Below are 17,588 nucleotides of genomic sequence, written 5' to 3'. Positions count from 1 at the left end.
TATATAAGTTTCTATGATTTTCTACATTTTTTTTGTAAATTTTCAATGTATTTCTTTGTTTTTTGTAATTTATATTGTTTTCTTTATTTTATGTTTTTCATAATTATTTTGTAGTGACAATATATATAATGGGAAAAATAGAAAGTTAAAGGTAAAGTTGAAAAGTAAAATCAGGGTGTTTTGGCCAAACCAATTTCAACATTTTCATTTTAAATGAGAGAATTGGGGTTTTAGAATTTATTTCTACGCTTCATGTGTGAATGATAATATTTGGCCTTTTGCCTCATGTCGTTCTGCTCGTCAATGGAGGGGTCGTTATTTGCATATCTAACAGATAGTGTTTGGATATTGGTTGATCTTGATTCATTTATATTCGGATTTGAATTGAACATCCGTCTGATTTTTGTAAAAGAGTCAAGATCTCCTGCCAACAAAACACATTCCAAATCCTTACGACACAACCAAGTATCAAACCCCTACGGTATTACATTGGTAGGGTGTTAGATTATTGGATTAGCATGATGATCGCCGAGAAAAAACACCATAAAACAAATCAATATAATGAACTTGAAAGCATTTCCAGATCCAATACAACTTATTATGTTAACGAAGACAATCGAAATAAAGGGGAAATGGGAAAAACACCTGAAAAATAGGGAGAAAATCAAAAAAGGCTTCATTTAATCATCTAATTGATTGTTCAGTGATGAAAATAGAGAGGTCGAAAAAAATCCATTCCTCCCTTCAATTTGAATTCATGGATTTTGGGCAAACCATCCGATACTTGACACATGTTGGCTCTAATCAATGAAGATTTTTGTCAGGTAGAGTTGACGGAAGTAGGCCTGTCAATGATACCCGAAAATCCGAGGCCCAATTCAACATCCAATTTGATTATCGTGGATTCAGATTACGTATTTATGTAATCGGATCAGATTTGGATGTTACAATCTATATCCAATTAATAATCAAATAGTATTTGGATTTGACCCAATATGATTTGATTAAAATTTGAATATGATTATATTATAATATTTATTAATTTTAACATATAAATTCTATATAATTACATTAAAATTTATAAAAATATTTTAAAATATTATATTATATATGAATTTATATATAATAAATTTAGTATGTTATATTTATATTAGTTTATTATATATAAAAGTTGAAAAATAAATAAATTTATAATTTTACTGGTATTTTAGAGAATTTAAAGTGGAGTCGGAATAAATCCAAATCCGATATTAGTTTGTTAGAATTCAAATTTCGAATCCGAGTCTTTAAATCCAATCAAATTTCATATCAAATTTGAATGTAGGTTCTTAATATTCGAATCGAATGCAAATTTTGCTACATCCAATCAGAATCTGATCCGATTGCAGCCCTATTTGGGAGAAGATCAGATAAGGCCCAAAGGGAGAGAGGAGTAGGTTCCATAGCGGTTTTATTATTATTTTATTTGTTACAAGCGTGAATCGTTAATTAAGTAAAATTAGAAAATAAAAATTATTATTATTTTATTTACTTTATCCAATTACAATTATTAACCGTTAATTAAATAAAATTAGAAAACTAAAATAAAGGGTAAAAATGGAAAGTGAAAATTAGGTTGTTTCACGAAACATTGTCACCACCCTCATTTTTATAAATGGTACAGACAACATTCTCATTTTTTAGTATGGTATAGAAATCTTTATGATTTTCTATATTTTTGTAATTTTTTTGTGTATTTCTTTGTTTTTTCTGTAATTTATATTGTCTTCTTCATTTTGAAGAGAAAGGTGCATAGGATAAGAGAGATGCCATTTCTGCTTCCTCCTTCCTACTATAAAGTAGGGGGAGTGGATAAGATATACACTATACAGAGAAGGGTTTAAAGGAGAGAATTGGGGTTTTAGGATTTATCTCTTTGCTTCATGTGTGAATGATGACATTTGGCCTTTTGCCTCCTGCCGTTTTGCTCGTCAATGGTGGAGCCGTTATTTGCATATCTAATGGCTAGCATTAGGATATAGGTTAATCTAGATTTATTTATCTTCGAATTTGAATTAAACATTCATTTGATTTATATAGAAGAATTAGATCTCCTGCCAACAAAATGCATTCCAAACCCCTATGGCCCTATCAAGTACAATCCCTACGATATTACGTTGGTAGGGCGTCAGATTACCAGATTGGCCCGATGATCATCGAGAAAAAACACCTAAAATGAATCAATATAATGAACCTAAGAGCATTTCCTGATCCAATACAACTTATTACGTTAACAGAGACAATTGAAAAAAAAAGGTTCATTTAATCATTTGATTTCCTTGATGAAAAGAGAGAGGTTGAAAAAATCCATTATTCCCTTCAATTCAAATTCGTGGTTTGGGCAAACCATCCGATACTTGACATGTGTTGGCTCTAATCAATGAAGAGGTTTGTTAAGTAGGTGCTTTGGGAGAAGATTAGATAAAGCGAGGAATAGGTTCCACAGTAGTCTTATTGTTATTTTATTTGTTTTATCCAATTACAAGTGGTAACTGTTAATTAAATAAAATTGAAAAAAAATAAAAAATATAACAAAGGGTAAAAATGGAAAGTGAAAATCAAGCCTTAAAATAGAAACAAGATAAAGGGTAAAAATGGAAAATGAATATTAGGCTTTTTGACGAAACATTGTCACCATCCTCATTTTTATAAATGATGATGAGATATAGAGATTATCCAATTACAAGTGTTAACTGTTAATTAAATAAAATTGGAAAAATAAAAAACATAATAAAGGGTAAAAATGGAAAGTGAAAATCAAGATTTAAAATAAAAAACATTATAAAGGGTAAAAATGGAAAGTAAAAAATCAGGCTTTTTGACGGAACATTGTCACAATCCTTATTTTTATAAATGGTATAGATATAGAGATACATATATATTATATGAAATCAGGGAGGGATAGAATTGAAAATATAAAATCAGCATTTTAAGAGGGGATGAGATTGGAAATATAAATTTAGGGAGGGGTAGGATTGAAAATATAAAATCAGGTTGTTGGACGATGGACGCTCATCCATTTCTCTTTTTTATAAATGGGTTTTATTCAATTACAAGTGTTAACTGTTTTTAAATAAAATTGAAAAAATAAAAAACATAACAAAGGGTAAAAATGGAAAGTGAAAATCAAGCTTTAAAATAAAAAACATGACAAAGGGTAAAAATGGAAAGTGAAAATCAAGCTTTAAAATAAAAAACATGACAAAGGGTAGGAATGAAAAATGAATATTAGGCTTTTTGACAAAACATTGTCACCATCCTCATTTTTATAAATGATGACATATAGAGATTATCCAATCACAAAGTGTTAACTAATAATTAAATAAAATTGGAAAAATAAAAAAACATAATAAAGGGTAAAAATGGAAAGTGAAAATCAAGATTTAAAATAAAAAATGATAAAGGGTAAAAATGGAAAGTAAGAAATCATGCTTTTTGACGGAACATTGTCACCATCATTATTTTTATAAATGGTATAGAGATATAGATATATTATATGAAATTAGGGAGGGGTAGAATTGGAAATATAAAATCAGCATTTTAAGAGGGGATAGGATTGGAAATATGAATTCAAGGAGGGGTAGGATTGGAAATATAAAATCAAGGAGGGGTAAAAATTGAAAGTGAAAATCAAAAGCATGATAAAGGGTAAAAATATAAAGTAAAAAATCAGTTGTCACAATCCTTATTTTTATAAGTGGTATAGATATAGAGATACATATATATTATATGAAATCAGGGAGGGGTAGAATTGAAAAATATAAAATCAGCATTTTAAGAGGGGATGGGATTGGAAATATAAATTCAGGGAGGGGTAGGATTGGAAATATAAAATCTGGTTGTTGGATGATGGACGCTCATTCATTTCTCTTTTTTATAAATGGGTAAGACATTTGTACTTGATTTATTGACAGTTAACACCCGTCAGTGCCATTAGGCGCTGTATAAGTGGAATAGAAGATTAAGAGGGTGTTTGGAACGAGTTTGGATCTCCTGTTCACGAGAACTTTGTCACGTTTATTGTGGCCACAATGGAGAATATTTCATCATCTGCATAGTATTATGCAGGGGAAGATGTTCCCAATTCACGGGGGGTAGTGTATTGTGGGTAGGGCATGGACAGAGTTCATGTGGGCAAGAGATCCGGAGTCATGGTGGGCATTTATTAAATAATACTGTTATATAGGCGCCACTTCAGCATTTCCCCCATTATGTGAATCTATACGCATTGGGACTTGCAAAAGTAGACTTTGGTTTATATGGGTGCCTATTGTTGGGGGAAGCTTCATTTTAGTGCTTCCCCCAAGGGTAGACATTTATTCATTGTTTTGTTGATGTAACATGGTTTATCATTGCTTTTTCTCGGTTTTCCAAACAAATTAAGTACAAAACGTTTAGTCAATAAATGTCCACAGTTTCAAGCACATACTAAAATGAAGCTTTCCCTAATGGTTGGCCTGCACGTAAACCGAGTTAAACGTTTATTTAATAAACAGATTTACCAAATGACATTTTGAAATAAACACCTACATGGCAATGAGCTAGCATTGTTAAACTAGGAAACGGAAGTCATAGCAAACACCATCTTAGTTTTGGCAATTGACAAGCCTAGAACTGATTACGTAAGCTCCAATATTTTACTTCGCTACTTATAGTGCTATCAAAGGCCTTGGAAAGGGTACACACACAATATTGTGCTCACACCATTCGCACATTGCCTTGCATCTCCTTATGAAAAAAGAACACATAGAAGCAAATGATGTGAACACAATCTTGTGAGCACTTAACCTGATCTCTCACATTATCTTATATGAATCTTATTCTTTTTAATTTTTTATGTTTATAACCTTCATATATAAATTAAATAATATATTGTGAAATTATCTTTAAGATTTTATATATTTAAGAATACAATATATTTATTTCACAATGAATTTTTATATTTATTTTCATAATATTTGTTTTAATATTCTTCCTATGTTTTGAAATTTTATTTTTTTACCTTGTTTCATGGTTATAACTTTATTTACATAAGAAAAATAATCCATATGTATGTATGTACAACAAATTAAATTTATTATTTATTAAATTAATATCTTTTTAATATGATATTTAAAAATTTTTGTTTTACAACGATGATCTTTTTATATTAGAATTAAATAATATCTTTGATTTGTTTACATATATTTTAGTCTTTTTAAATATAACCTCATTTACAAATAATGGAGCCAATACTCAAGAAGATATGCCGATGTGAAGAAAACGAATATATGTTGTAGCTTCATGTAAATAATATTTGTATATGTCAATGGAAGAAGAGTATAAGCCGTTGTGATGATGATAGTTGCCCTCCCCTTTGATAGATTCTTATGCAATGTTTTAGACGGATTTTGTGCTTTGTAACTTTTTAGAATGCCAAGGCCGTATTTGGTTGTGATGAGAATTTATTTTCATTGATGCAAAACCATGGTAGTGTAAATGATTTTGGTGCAATATTTCAAAATTACCTTATTTTGTTTGATTGCAGTAGAAATGAAGTAAAATAAGACCTGGAGGAGAATAAAGTAAAACCCAAAACAAAATTAAATCAGAATTTGTATTATTTTCATTTGTACTAGTACAAATCAAATTGCACTGCAACCAAATATGGTCCAAAGTACAAAATACAATTTGTACTTCTACTTCCATGATTTTATTATAAAATGTATTTGGTTGAGTCAAAGCCAAGTTTATATATTGTATCACTTGATCTCAACTCCACTAAGATACTTTCTATTTGAAACTTGCTTTGCCCTCAGTTGAGCTTTATTTTCCTATTTGAATGAAATACTTCCATGATTTTATTATAAAATATATTTAGTTGAATCAAAGCAAAGTTTATATATTGTATCACTTAAGCTCAACTCCACTAAGATACTTTCTATTTGAAACTTGGTTTGCCCTCAATTGAGCTTTATTTTCCTGTTTGAATGAAATATTCAACACACTCGAGTATCCATTTAACTCCATTACCACAATGTATCGAATATTAAATAACATAATATATTGAGGGTATTATAATTAAATAAGGGCAAATTCTAAATTAGTACCCTGTATTTTAAGGATAGTCTCAGTTTAGCACCTGAATTTCAAAGCGTGCACGTAAACTCCCAAAAACTATTTAGTCACTAATCGATGTTTAGTGATGTATAAAATGACACAAATGTACTTCGATTATCATCTAATTTATCTTTTTCAACCAACCATGTCATTGTGATACATAAAAATAAATCAACTAATACCCCCATCAATTCTGATGGCAATAATGACTGTCAACAATGAACTGTCATCATCTGAAGTAGTGAAAAGAAACTTTGATGTGAAACTGTTTGCGGTAGATGTCATGCATTTTTTAACAAAATGAGAAAGATTCCAATCAAGTTTTGCAAAATTAGTTGAAACCATCTTTGATTCAGTTCTGATGAATCATTATCATACGAACTCAATGGGGGTGCTCACAATATATACATAAAAATAAAACAAATAGCAATCCATCAGTTCTGATCTCAAAAATTAAATAAATAAGCATAACTGATACATAATAATAAAACAAATTACAGAAAAAAAAGGCCATAAGAGCTTTGTTTCACACCAACATAGGGAGGATAGAAGGTAGTTTTCACACTTCTAAGCACAATCGATGTGCATACATATGCATCAAAGTTTTGATTTGTGATATTGATTTTTGAAGAAAATGGGAAAATGGAAAAAAAAAGGACAACCCAACTAAACGCTTGTGACCAAGAAAAAAATATCTTTGCTATTGTATTGTGCATCAGTTCGTTTTTTTAGAGGATTTGCCTTCAAAACTTTTGCTATTCCTCTCCATCAAAATGGTCTAGAGGGTAGTCAGTTTTGTATATACTTGAAGTTTTGTTCAACAGTGCTCTGTATTCTCTTCATTCAATGGCCAAACTTAAATGAAAAGTGGGAAAACCCAAATTTTTAATGTTTTAAATAAAAGGATAAAATGATCTCAAAAATATCAAAATGGGTAGTTTTGACATTTTCAAAAAGTTGAAGTCATACATGTCATCAAGTGATACAAATAACTAACAGACTGTTAACGGCATGTACTGAATTGACAATTTTCAATAGTTTAGATATTGCAGTGAAACATTTTAAAGTTTGGATACTACTTCAAATTATTGTTGGAAGAAAGGATAGCATTTAAGGAACATATTGAGGTCTTAGAATAGGAACCACATATCTTCTTCTTCTTCTTAGTATTATTAGAACTTGCTATATGTTCCACGCATAAAATATCCGAGATCTTATGAATGCAAATGGATTAGATTTTATTTGATTTAAATTTGAACATGACTCATTTAAGTTGTTCTCAGATATCAATTTATCCATGATCAAAATGGATTAGTACAAAAATTAATTTTTATGGATTGAATTTAGATATTGCTTGATCCAAATTGCTGAGATCCTCTATAACCTATCTACATTGATTTTAGTATTAAAATTCATTACAGTTTATTTTGGTTTGGGATTTGGATAAACCTTGTTGTGTGTGTGTGTATGGTATATGTTGTTTTGTTCACCACTAACGGATACCAACTAAGAGAGTGAGTATGCGAAAAAAATACATTCCAATTAGCTTTTACCTTTCAATTTAATGCTAAGTATGTGAATATTTGAACCCAATCACTTATGGTTACAAAGATTATAGCCTCATTTGCCCATTGAATCACTTAAATGATTTTATTATTTTTATTCAATTTAATGTTTGAATATATGTAATAAGTAGTATAAGAGGTAATATTTTAAAAAAATTAAAATGATAAGTTTTGAATCATAAATTAATATATTATGATAACATAATGGTTAAATTACTCAATTTAATCAAAGACAAGGTTCTTTCTTCTTTTTTTGGAGGGGGAGGGGGGGGGGGGGGGGGGGTGGGGGGGGGTGGGAGCCTACTCCTGCAATGTAGGCTCCATATTCTGCCTTGGAACCAAATCAAACCTACCCATAAATACCCTTATATACTATAGTGACCAGATCAATTAACACCTAAAAGATTGAATTATTTTCAATTCATTTTGTTCATGATATCCAATATTAAGGTTATTTTTTTGTTCAAATTTTACTTTATTTATTAATAATACAAAATATTTGATGATTTCAAATTTAATTTATCCATGTTATTCCAAATCTGATTGCAATCCAAATTACATTTGAAATAATAAAAATTAATTAACCATAGTAAAATAATCATTAAATTACTTAAATAAGATAATAATAATTATTATTGATAAAAATATTTTTATTAATATAGTAAAAACAAATAAATTAATAAAAAGTAATAAGATGAATTAAAAACTAATATCCATTTAAAATTAATATAAAACAAACACAAAAATTGTTAGTTTTGTAATTAATTTTTACTGACAAACTTAAATTCCATTGAAAATTAAAAAAATTAATATAACTAATTAAATTTAATAAGGATTAATAAAAAGAAAATATAGTAAAAATTTATTAACCTTAAATATAGTTTAACTAACATAAAATCAACTTAAATTCTGTTTAAAAATAAGAAAAATTATAAAAACCTCATTGAGTTTTCTAACAATCATATGAACCTCCCCTATATATGTTTTGACATTAACAAAAAAGCTCCCATAATATTTTGAAAAAAGGTGCATACTTTCCTTCAATTAACATATAGAAAATGTTGATGCAATACATTAATTTTATTTAAATATCAAACTTACCCTTAATCAACTTTATTTAAAAATAATTATATATCAAAAAATATTTTTACCATAAATAATACAAAAATAACTACAAAGCAGAAAATTCAAAAATTTAATGAAAAATTTTGTGCATCTTACGGACATCACTTTGCTTCGCGCTGAAGCAAAAGGGCTTTCGGTCCCCGCAGCAAAGCAGCCCGGCCCACGTCGTGTAAAGATGATAATGACGTTTCCCTTATCCCTTCTCATCAATAAATGAATACGGAGGATCACATCCGAGTTCCAAATAAAGACCAAAGCGACTGTCGTCCTTTGTGGTCTACATAATTTTTTATGACTATGGAAGGTCTAGATCAAACTATAGACTGCTTATCAGCTGCAGCATATCGATTATAGAAAATTACAATGCTTGCGTGTCATTAAATGTGGGCTGGTGCGCATTGCTCGTGGCTCGCATTCTAGAAAAAAAACTTGCCATAGAGCACAGCTTTATTTAACGGACTCTCTGGTATTCTCTCTGCTCTCAGAGGCTCAGTTACTGTTTCAACTTTCAACTTTCAGCTTTCAGGAAGTTGGCAACTCTTTCTTCGCGCTAAACCCTTCCGCCAGACCTGTGGTTTTGCACTTTTGCTGCCTATTATCGCTCGAGTTTCTCCATGAAAACCCCAGTCGTTATCCACGGTTAGCGAAACCTCTCGCGTTCACCGTACGGCACAGAGCGACTGAGCACTTTTCTTCAAGACTTCAAGTTGAAAATCACTAGAAGAAGGTAATGGTTTAATTTCTCCAATCTTTCAGTTTGTGGTTTCACTAGCTTAAGTGGTCTTAGACAGTCTAGGCTTTGCGATTTTGATGTTCAGAAATGTTCTTTTCTGTTTACATTTTTTGTTTCCCGTCCCTTAGGAATTTTGATCAGCAGAAAAGGATGGAACGTAAGACGCCTAGCAAGAGGTCCATTATAGAGTGCCTGGATGACAGCGACGAGAAGGTCTACAAATTCAGGATTCTTTTACCGAATGGCACCACCACGGAGCTAACATTGCGAGAGCCAGGGGAAATGATTTACGTGCATGAGTTTATAGATGCTGTCAAGCATGAATATTTCAGGAATACTAAAACAACGGAAACCTCCAAGCCCAGGCGAAAGATTTTGTGGAAGAGCAAAAGCATTTATCTGGAGGATGTTTTTGAAAATAAATTCAGAAAGCAAATCTATTTCAAAAACTTCAAACCATTTAAGTGCCACATCTTAAAGTTTCACGTGAGTCTGCAGTCGCATGTATAACAAATTTGTTTATTTTACTATTTCAAATTCCAAGGATTAATGAACCATTAACATTCCGTTTCTCTGTTGTGGATTAGGATGGTGCCGAAGACATTGCTGATAGGTTTGAGGTGATTTTAGCCGTCTATTCCATCAATTTCTTAATTTTCCTTTTTGTTGAATTACCTCTTCCTATTTGTACACGTGGTGTATTTGCTGTGCTCACACACATTTACTTGCTCTATCAAAAGTTCTATTTGAATTCTATTCTAAACACAATTTGTTTGGCTGGGGCTGTAGAATATGTGGGATTTGACTCCAGACACAGATTTACTCATGGAGCTTCCGGAAGAGTATACGTTTGAGACTGCTCTAGCTGACCTAATAGTAAGCTACCCAGATTTGATTCTTGTAACGGATACAATTGGTTGACTGCTTAAGTTCCTTGTTATTGCGGCCTTTGTTTTATAGCACATTATTTTATTGTTTACTAGGACAATTCATTACAAGCTATATGGTCTAATAGTCCTGACGAGAGGAGATTAATTAGGTATGTCTGTTAACACAATTCTTGTTAGTTGTTTCAGAGTATTGAACTCAGTAAATTTTTTTTTTGCTTTTCCTACCCACTCCCTTTTTCTATGCTCCCTTTATAATATCACTTGAGATCTTGGACAGGGGCAGGTAAAGAACATTAGAATTTTGTAATGTTCACATCCTTAACATTTGAATGAATCACATAATCTATTATTACCTCTAAATTTGTTGTTAACTTTTCTCCTTAAAAGGTTATTGTAAAAAATGTCTGTCATTCTTTGACACCAGTAAGATGTCTGCAGTCTCCAGCATGGCTGCTTAACAACTGGCAGAGATTTTCCATTATGGAAATATTGCGGGCTATAATATGAGTATGATATCTAAGCTGGGAGCCTGGAACCAGAAAGATGAGGTCAATGAGTGAGGAACAAACAATATATCACGGAAACTAGATAGCTGAAAGAAAGATATGGTTAACATAGTTGGTGTTAATGGCAATGTTTTGAAAGTAAAAGGCGCAAGAAAAGTGAAAGGGCCTTTTAGTGCTCAAAGTGCAAGGCACCAGGTGTGGCATGTGCCTGGATGAATCTAGACACAATTTAAAAAAATAAAAAAAGCATTAATACATAAAAATATGCAAAGCTGAATTCTAAAAGAAATCAAATGCTTTAAAGTTTGTTAGCTCTAATCAAACCTAACATATACTAATTGGGTTCACTTATCTTGGGTCCTGCCATTAATGGTTAGGTGTATGGCATATGAAAGATTTTGATGTTAATAAAATTATTATGGTTTTTTAGTGATATTAAAAATGAAGAAGAAAATTAACTAGGGCTGCAATTTGTGCATGCAACAGCTTGACATAGCCTAAAGTTTTGCATGGGTTGCTTGGATTGTTTGGGCTTTGGATTAGGCAGATCCAGAACCAACCCTATTGATAATTGAAATTTGTAACTCATTATGCAGATCCAAACCCTGTGTAATAGAGTTGGATTTTTGGTCTGGTTGGTTGATCTGGTCCATTGATAGCTCTATGCACAGGTATCTTGTATTACAGTTTGTAGGTAAGTGGTACCTATTCATCTCTGTTGAGAACCCCTTTTGGTGGTGATGTTACTGACATTTACAAGTCCAGTTTAGTGCTACCATTGTGTTTGTTGGAGATTTTGATCAATATATGTCAGCAGATTAAATGATCCATGGTTACTTGAAAGTTCTTATCCACATAAGGAGAGAGGGCCTACAAAGTTTTTGGCCTGTTCTATTTTTTATGATCTTGGTGCATCTTAGAAAATGGAAATTCCACTTAGGATGAACCATCTGTGGAAACTGGAAAATTGTTACTTTAACTGCACATCAGATTTACTTATTTGATATGAAAATTCTTTGTTTTCCTTTGATGCATTTTGGGATCTTCAGTCTTAATGTGGTATTCATTCCTTTACATAGAGTGACAATTGACAAACGAGGAATTGCTATTTTTGACACCGGTCCTGGAATGGATGGCAGTGATGAAAATTCTATTGTGAAGTGGTAAGCTTTAGCAATATCTTTATTTGAACTTTTATGTATGAGATTGTTACCACATCATGTTATGCTCCATGGTGTTTTGGAATAGTGAATTAGAGTCATGCATTTATGAGAAAATTTCATCAGAAATTGGACCTCTTTCATTGGCTTAACTTCACCCTCTGTGTGCATAGGGTACTCAGCTTACCTGGTATTTTTTTATTATATTTTGTGATTTCGTATTCATTTGAATAATAATAACAATGTATATAAGTTAATGTGGGCCAACCTCATGGGTAACCACTTTTTATTGATTGAATCCTTCGAAACACCACACAACCAAAATCAGTTATTGTCCAAAGATAAATAAACCAATCATCCTATCTCTGTTTGTTTGTTCAAGCCAATATTATAAAAAAAAAGCATACAAGGCTTATGCCTTGACATGAGGCTGAAGGGAAAAAAAACATGAGGTGAGGCCTCTGTGTGAAATTGTAAAGCATGTTTCTCACACTTTGAAGGGAGGCAGTGGTGAAATAGTCAGATTTTTGAGAGATGTATGGTGTGGGGATAGGGCTCTGATGGAGAGATTTCCCTCCCTATTCAGTTTAGCTGAAAACAAAGATGCTGGAGTGGTTGAAATTTATGAAACCCAAGATTAACTGGTGTCCTGGTGCCTTCCTCTTCAAAGGAACCTAAATGATTGGGAGATAAATGAGCTGGCTGCCCCTCTTAATTTTCTCAAAAGAAAATTTCCAGATAGAAATCAGATGGATACTAGATGCTGGAGGTTGAAAAAAGAAAATTGTTAAGAGTGGTGTAAGCTGAAAATTTTCTTTTTCTGGAGGTTGATACTAGATGCTAGAGGTTGAAAATTTTCAGTCTACAAGAAGCTGGCAAATATCCCAGAGTCCAAACTTCCCCTGCGAGCAGATCTGGTTACTTCAGCTCCCTTCAAAAGTAGCCTTTCTAATGTGGTCTGTGATTCTAGACAGATGTCTCACTAGAGACAATCTACTCAGAAAAGGCATAAACATCCAATCTGATTCCTGTGTGTGCTGTGTGAAGATAACAGAGAAATCATAAACCATCTTTTCCTGCATTATCCTGTGGTAAGAGATATGTAGTATCACTTTTGCAGACCGATTAACCTATCTTGGACTTTCCTGGAAAGGGTGGCAGACCATTTGAACTCCTGGAAGGTGAGTGGTGTAAGCAGAAAAAGAAAATTGTTATGGACAACCTTACTTGCAGTGGTATCTTGGTCTGTTTGGAAGGGGAGGAACCAGATAATATTTGAAGCAAAGTTCAGTAGAGGAAATGTTTAGAAAGAACTTGGGTGTCATCCACTCTTGGCTGGCAGCAACAAACAGTTAGATATGTTCCACATCAAAACTATTTTGATACTGCTGCATTGTTTTTCTAAGCTTAGCAGGAGAGCTGCAGTATATTTTGTATTGTGGCTCATTGTACATGCACATACCTGTACATCTTTATAGCTTTTTTCTCAAAAAAAAAAGAACCCACTTTATTGAATGGTTGGAGAACAATCCTTATTGTTGTGCCACACCATAATACTATTTATTGGATCCACATTTCAATACCTATTTTTAGCTCCAAAATTAATCTCAAACATCCAACTCCTGGTTTAAGTGCTGACTACCCCATTGATGTTAACTTTGAATATGTTTAACCTTACGATAAATGCTCTGATACTGCAAAAAACCCTAGATTATTTTGAGTTTCCTAGTTTATAGAGATCCATACTGTCCATGTTCATTGATATGGTCACCTGTATGAGTTAAATGCAATAACCGATACGTCTCTCTTTGACAGAATGCAATATTGCAAAGCTGATCTTCTTTTTAATTGATACCTGGTGCTTTTAGGTTTTCTTTTTGCATTTTTGTTCCCTTTTGCATATAGATTTATGATACTAAATCTTTCTTGGAACTGATTTGGTTTTCAAAATTCTGTTTCCAGGGGAAAAATGGGTGCGTCGCTTCATAGGTCATCTAGAGGGCAAGCAATTGGAGGAAAACCTCCCTATTTGACAGTAAACTATTTAATGAGACTACTAACAGAAAACAGATTCCTATTTAATAATGATTTATTGAATTTTGTCCATAATAAGTTTCAATGTGGGGCATGATCTTTCCTTTCCTTCTTGAAATTTTCTTGGTTGTGTTGAATGAAATTTCTGGTATCCTTGCAGCCTTTCTTTGGTATGTTTGGTTATGGGGGACCTATTGCAAGCATGCACTTAGGGAGGTATGGCTTCTACAAAAAAAATGTTCATCGTTTTTTTTTTTTTTTTTTTTTTTGTAATACCATTTAGTAGCACATTCAGATTCAATTCCATTTCCCACTATATCGCAGGTGTGCTTTAGTTTCATCCAAGACAAAAGAGTCAAAGAAAGTCTATACACTACATCTCGAGAGAGATGCTTTGCTCAGTAGTTCTGGGTCTGAACAGACTTGGCGGGTAATTGATTGTTGAGTCCTGCTAAAAAGTAATCAATTTTGAGTAGCTTAATGTTATTGAAGGAAAACATTTTCATCTAGCTAAGTTTTATGAAAAATAAAGATGTACTTCTATTGCTGCCTTGTCTTTCACTACTTGTGATTTTGGTTTTTTTGTCATTGCTTTTTTTTTTTCCTTGTGACATTTGTTTTATTTTCTTTGAAGACTGATGGTGGATTAAGGGACCCTTTTGATGATGAACTTAGCCAATCGCCCCATGGAAGCTTTACAAAGGTATTTTATGTTCCCCCTTCCTGTACAATTGTTCTTTTCTATAAGTTTTAGTTATGCTCTTCAATTGGTAAAGAAGAAAAACAACATTTCGAGAAGAAATGACTGTTTAGAAAGTTGCAAAAATTCAAAAGAAAGTAGCAGAAATCAGAGTTCAAGAGGAGAGAAGAAGAAGAAGAAGGTGGCGACAACTTGGGTTCAGAGAGAGATTTTTGAACATAATCTCTTATCTTACTCCCTTAATTCTATTTCATTAAGTTAAACTTTAATAATTTACAAAGAAGCCCCTAGTTGGGCAGAAAATTAAAAGACATAACATAAGAAAGAATAAAGCCTAGATTAAGGCCCATTACAGCAAAGAACATAAAAAATAAAAAAGGATAAACAGCCTATGGGCCATTCGGCCCATCTTCTCTACACTCCCCCTCAAGTTGAGCATAGATGTCAATCATGCCAAGCTTGCCAGTATCATGCTGAAGTTTAGCCTTGGGAATGCCCTTGGTGAGGAAATCAGCTAACTGTCCTTTAGAGGTGATGAACGGTAGACACACCTCTCCAGAAGCCACTCTTTCTTGAATGAAGTGTCTGTCAACTTCAATATACTTAGTTTTGTCATGTTGCATTGGGTTGTGAGCAATGTTGATGGCGGCCTGATTATCACAATATAACATCATTGGCTTATAATTCCTTCATCAAGGATCTAAGCCACAATAGTTCAGAAATTCCATGAGCCATGGCTCTGTATTCTACTTTGGCTAAAGATCAAGCAATAATTGATTGTCTCTTGCTTCTCCAAGAGACAATATTACCTGCCACCAAGCTACAGTACCCAGAGGTAGATCTTCGGTCATCTGTGTAGGCTTCAAGTTTCATATGGCCATGCTTAGCAAAGAGAATTCCCTTTTCAGGGGAGCCCTTCAAATAACATAGAATCCGCTCTGTTGCTGCCATGTGAGTATCCCTGGGAGTATGCATGAACTGACTAATGCAACTGATAGCATATGCAATGTCTGGCTGAGTCATGCATAGATAAAGAAGTTTTCCAAGTAGTCTCTAGAAGACTCCCTTATCTTCTAACAATATTCCATCTGAAGCAGAGAGTTAATGGATCATATCGATAGGAGTAACAACTGGTCTAACACCCATCTTCTCTGTTTCAGAGAGCAAATCAAGAACATACTTTCTCTGAGAGATAAAGATCCCATCCTTGGATCTATCAACTTCTATGCCAAGAAAGTATCTCAATTCCCCTAGATCTTTGATTTCAAACCCTGTATGAAGGAAATATTTGAGATCATTAATCCCTAAGACATCATTACCAGTCACAACAATATCATCAACATACACAATCAAGTAAACAGCCAAGGATCCTCTCTTCTTCACAAAGAGGGTATGATCAAACTGTGTCTGTACATAGCCAAAGCTAACAAGGGCAGCCCTAAACCTTTCAAGTCATGCTCTAGGGCACTGTTTGAGTCCATAAGGAGATTTTTCTTCAGCCTATAGACATTTCCTTTCATATCTGTTTCATACATCCCTGGAGGAAGAGACATATAGATCTCCTCATGTAACTTTCCATTCAGAAATGCATTCTTTACATCTAGTTGATAAAGTGGCCAGTCTGAGTGTGCAACCAAAGATAGTAGAACTCTCATAGAAGTCATCTTGGCAACAGGGGCAAAGATGCCCTTAGTAGGGCGGTTACTAATGTAGCTGAACAACTACAACTTAAAAACATAAACTAATGGGCCTAAAGCCCAACAACTTCCTAATTAAATAGCTTAAAATAAGAATAAAAAACAACTAGGCCCAACTCAACACTCCCCCTCAAGTTGGGAGTAAATGCCACACATTCCCAACTTGCGTAGATCATGCTCCAGTTCGTTCTTTGCAACACCTTTTGTGTGAACATCCGTGAGCTGCAGATCAGAAGCAATGAGTGGAAGACAAACTTCTCCAGAATCCTGTCAATTGCCTCCCAATGCTGGACTTGTAGAGCATGCATGTATTGACTTACTACACTTACTGCATAGGAAATGTTTGGTCTTGTCATACACATCTATAGTAGTTGACCCAGAAGTCTTTGATATCTCCCAATGTCCTTTACTGGTTCACCTTCTGATGCATTGATTCTATGGTTCTGATCAATAGGGGTATTGATTGCCTTCGTTCCAAGCTTCCCTGTCTCTTGAAGAAGATCCAAGATATACTTCCTTTGAGAGATAAAATTATATGTTTTGATCTTGCAACTTCAATGCCTAGGAAGTATCTCAGTTCTCCAAGATCTTTAATTTCAAATTCTTTATGTAAATTCCCTTTCAGATAATCAATCTCACTTAGGTCATTCCTCGTGACAACAATATCATCCACATAAACAATTAGGACCGACACCAAAGATCCCCTACGCTTCACAAACAAAAGCAATCAAGGCCTTTCTGAATCTGTCAAACCATGCTCTGGGAGATTGTTTCAAGCCATAAAGTGACTTCTTAAGCCTGCATACCTTTCCCTTTTTACTATCACTGTAAAAGCCAGCAGGAAGATTCATATACACTTCCTCTTGCAGATCCTCATTTAGGAAAGCATTCTTCACATCAAGTTGAAACAAGGGCCAAGAGTAAGAGGCAGCAAGAGAAAGAAGTATCCGAACAGAGGTCATCTTTGCAACCGATGCAAAGGTATCTAAGTAATCAACACCATAGGTCTGTGTGTACCCTTTTGCAACAAGTCTTGCTTT

General features: G+C 33.2%; 1 protein-coding gene across 3 annotated transcripts in view; it reads left to right on the top strand.

The window, feature by feature from the left end:
• The first annotated feature begins 9,106 nt into the window (after window positions 1-9,106).
• GMI1 (gamma-irradiation and mitomycin c induced 1) overlaps window positions 9,107-17,588 on the top strand; it is a 107,688-nt gene continuing 99,206 nt past the window's right edge. For 2 of the 3 annotated variants that reach the window (XM_010269291.3, XM_088896117.1), the window contains exons 1-10: window positions 9,107-9,555; window positions 9,690-10,047; window positions 10,149-10,181; window positions 10,351-10,437; window positions 10,545-10,600; window positions 12,037-12,120; window positions 14,080-14,152; window positions 14,312-14,367; window positions 14,476-14,581; window positions 14,786-14,854. In XM_010269291.3, coding sequence (XP_010267593.1) covers window positions 9,712-10,047; window positions 10,149-10,181; window positions 10,351-10,437; window positions 10,545-10,600; window positions 12,037-12,120; window positions 14,080-14,152; window positions 14,312-14,367; window positions 14,476-14,581; window positions 14,786-14,854 — 900 coding nt within the window. In that variant the 5' untranslated portion in view covers window positions 9,107-9,555; window positions 9,690-9,711. The remainder of the gene's footprint in view (window positions 9,556-9,689; window positions 10,048-10,148; window positions 10,182-10,350; window positions 10,438-10,544; window positions 10,601-12,036; window positions 12,121-14,079; window positions 14,153-14,311; window positions 14,368-14,475; window positions 14,582-14,785; window positions 14,855-17,588) is intronic. The other variant, XM_088896118.1, reaches the window with a different exon arrangement.

This window comes from Nelumbo nucifera, chromosome 1 (genome assembly GCF_055504915.1).
Source record: "Nelumbo nucifera cultivar China Antique chromosome 1, China Antique-T2T, whole genome shotgun sequence".
In the NCBI taxonomy this organism is placed as follows: Eukaryota; Viridiplantae; Streptophyta; class Magnoliopsida; order Proteales; family Nelumbonaceae; genus Nelumbo; species Nelumbo nucifera.
This window is presented reverse-complemented; position numbering and strand designations above follow the sequence as displayed.